General features: G+C 38.2%; 1 protein-coding gene across 1 annotated transcript; it reads left to right on the top strand.

Annotated features, from left to right (window-relative positions):
* Positions 1–103: 103 nt before the first annotated feature.
* On the top strand, positions 104–1,114 carry LOC124421093. The gene is made up of 2 exons (XM_046955898.1): positions 104–266; positions 381–1,114. The coding sequence occupies exons 1-2, from the start codon at positions 194–196 to the stop codon at positions 848–850; spliced, it is 543 nt and encodes a 180-aa protein (XP_046811854.1). The 5' UTR covers positions 104–193; the 3' UTR covers positions 851–1,114.
* The last annotated feature ends 45 nt before the right edge of the window (positions 1,115–1,159 follow it).

The following is a 1,159-nucleotide window of genomic DNA, read 5'->3' as shown; positions in this document are numbered from 1 at the left end:
TATTAGAAAATCTTTCGAAATTTTTGCAATCGGTCTATTTTTGGAGCTCGCCGCCCTACAAAGGGACCCGAAAATATCACTTTGTAGCTTATAATTTTGTTAATTATATAAAAATAAAGAAGATATACTTGTTGTAAAAAGATTTAAATTGCCAGTTGCAGAAGGGGAAGAAGAAGCCGATTCCATTTTAGAAATGGAACCCTTTGAAGGCTTCGATGACGACAATGGTGACCCCGACGATGGTGACACGACAATCACTGAAGACGGTCATGCTGTTGATAGAAGTGATGCTGTTAATGAAGACAGTCATGCCGTTGGCGAGGGTGACGCTGGTGATGCGTGCAACGATGTAGAAATTAATGTAAATGATGATGATGAAGAAGAAGCAGTTGCGCTCCGGCAGCAAACAAATTTGGCAGGTCAATGGCAAAGTTGCCGTGAGCGCAGAGCCCCAGGCAAGTTAACATATAATACTTATTTTGATCAGATAAATCTGTCCAAAGTAATTCTTTCAGCTGAACCTGCTTGTTTTAATGAAATTGAGTTGAGGCCCGATAGACTACATTGGATGAAAGCAATTGAAGAGGAGCTTATGTCTGTCAAAAAGAACAATACTTTTGTGCTAGTAAAGAAACAACCAGAAATGAAAGTCATCACTTGTCGGTGGGTTTTTAAATTAAAAACCGATAATAATGGTCAACCTAGTAGGTATAGTAGCTCGTGGATGTCGACAAGACTACGGTATCGATTATCAACATACTTACGCACCAGTTGCCAGAATTGCCACTATACGTACCGTCCTAGCAGTAGCAATACAAAAAGGCTACAAAATTTGCCAAATGGATGTTAAAACTGCTTTTCTCAATGGTGATTTAAATGAAACGATTTATATAACGGTCCCTGATGGTATGGAAGTGAAAAAGGGAATGGTGTGCAAGTTGAATAAAGCTCTATATGGCTTGAAACAGTCTCATTTGTGTTGGTACAGGAAGTTATATGATGCTACAATAAAAATGGGTTTCACCAGATCGCAACACGATTATTGTGTTTACGTGAGAAACCAAAATAAGTATGTTATATTTATGGTACTGTACGTCGATGACTTACTGCTTGTTGGAGATAATGAGATGCAATTAAATGATGTGAAAAGTAAACTTTC

The sequence above is a fragment of the Lucilia cuprina genome, unplaced genomic scaffold, assembly GCF_022045245.1.
Source record: "Lucilia cuprina isolate Lc7/37 unplaced genomic scaffold, ASM2204524v1 Scaffold_1137, whole genome shotgun sequence".
Classification (NCBI taxonomy): domain Eukaryota; kingdom Metazoa; phylum Arthropoda; class Insecta; order Diptera; family Calliphoridae; genus Lucilia; species Lucilia cuprina.
The sequence above is the reverse complement of the archived record's forward strand: the minus strand, read 5'-3'. Positions and strand labels throughout refer to the sequence as shown.

What these genes read in the sequence shown, in the direction of transcription:
- LOC124421093 (XM_046955898.1), top strand. Translation starts at nt 194, where the DNA reads ATGGAACCCTTTGAAGGCTTCGATGACGACAATGGTGACCCCGACGAT. An exon ending in CACGACAATCACTGAAGACG is followed by an intron (nt 267 to 380) that starts GTCATGCTGTTG and finishes ATGATGATGAAG; the next exon opens with AAGAAGCAGTTGCGCTCCGG.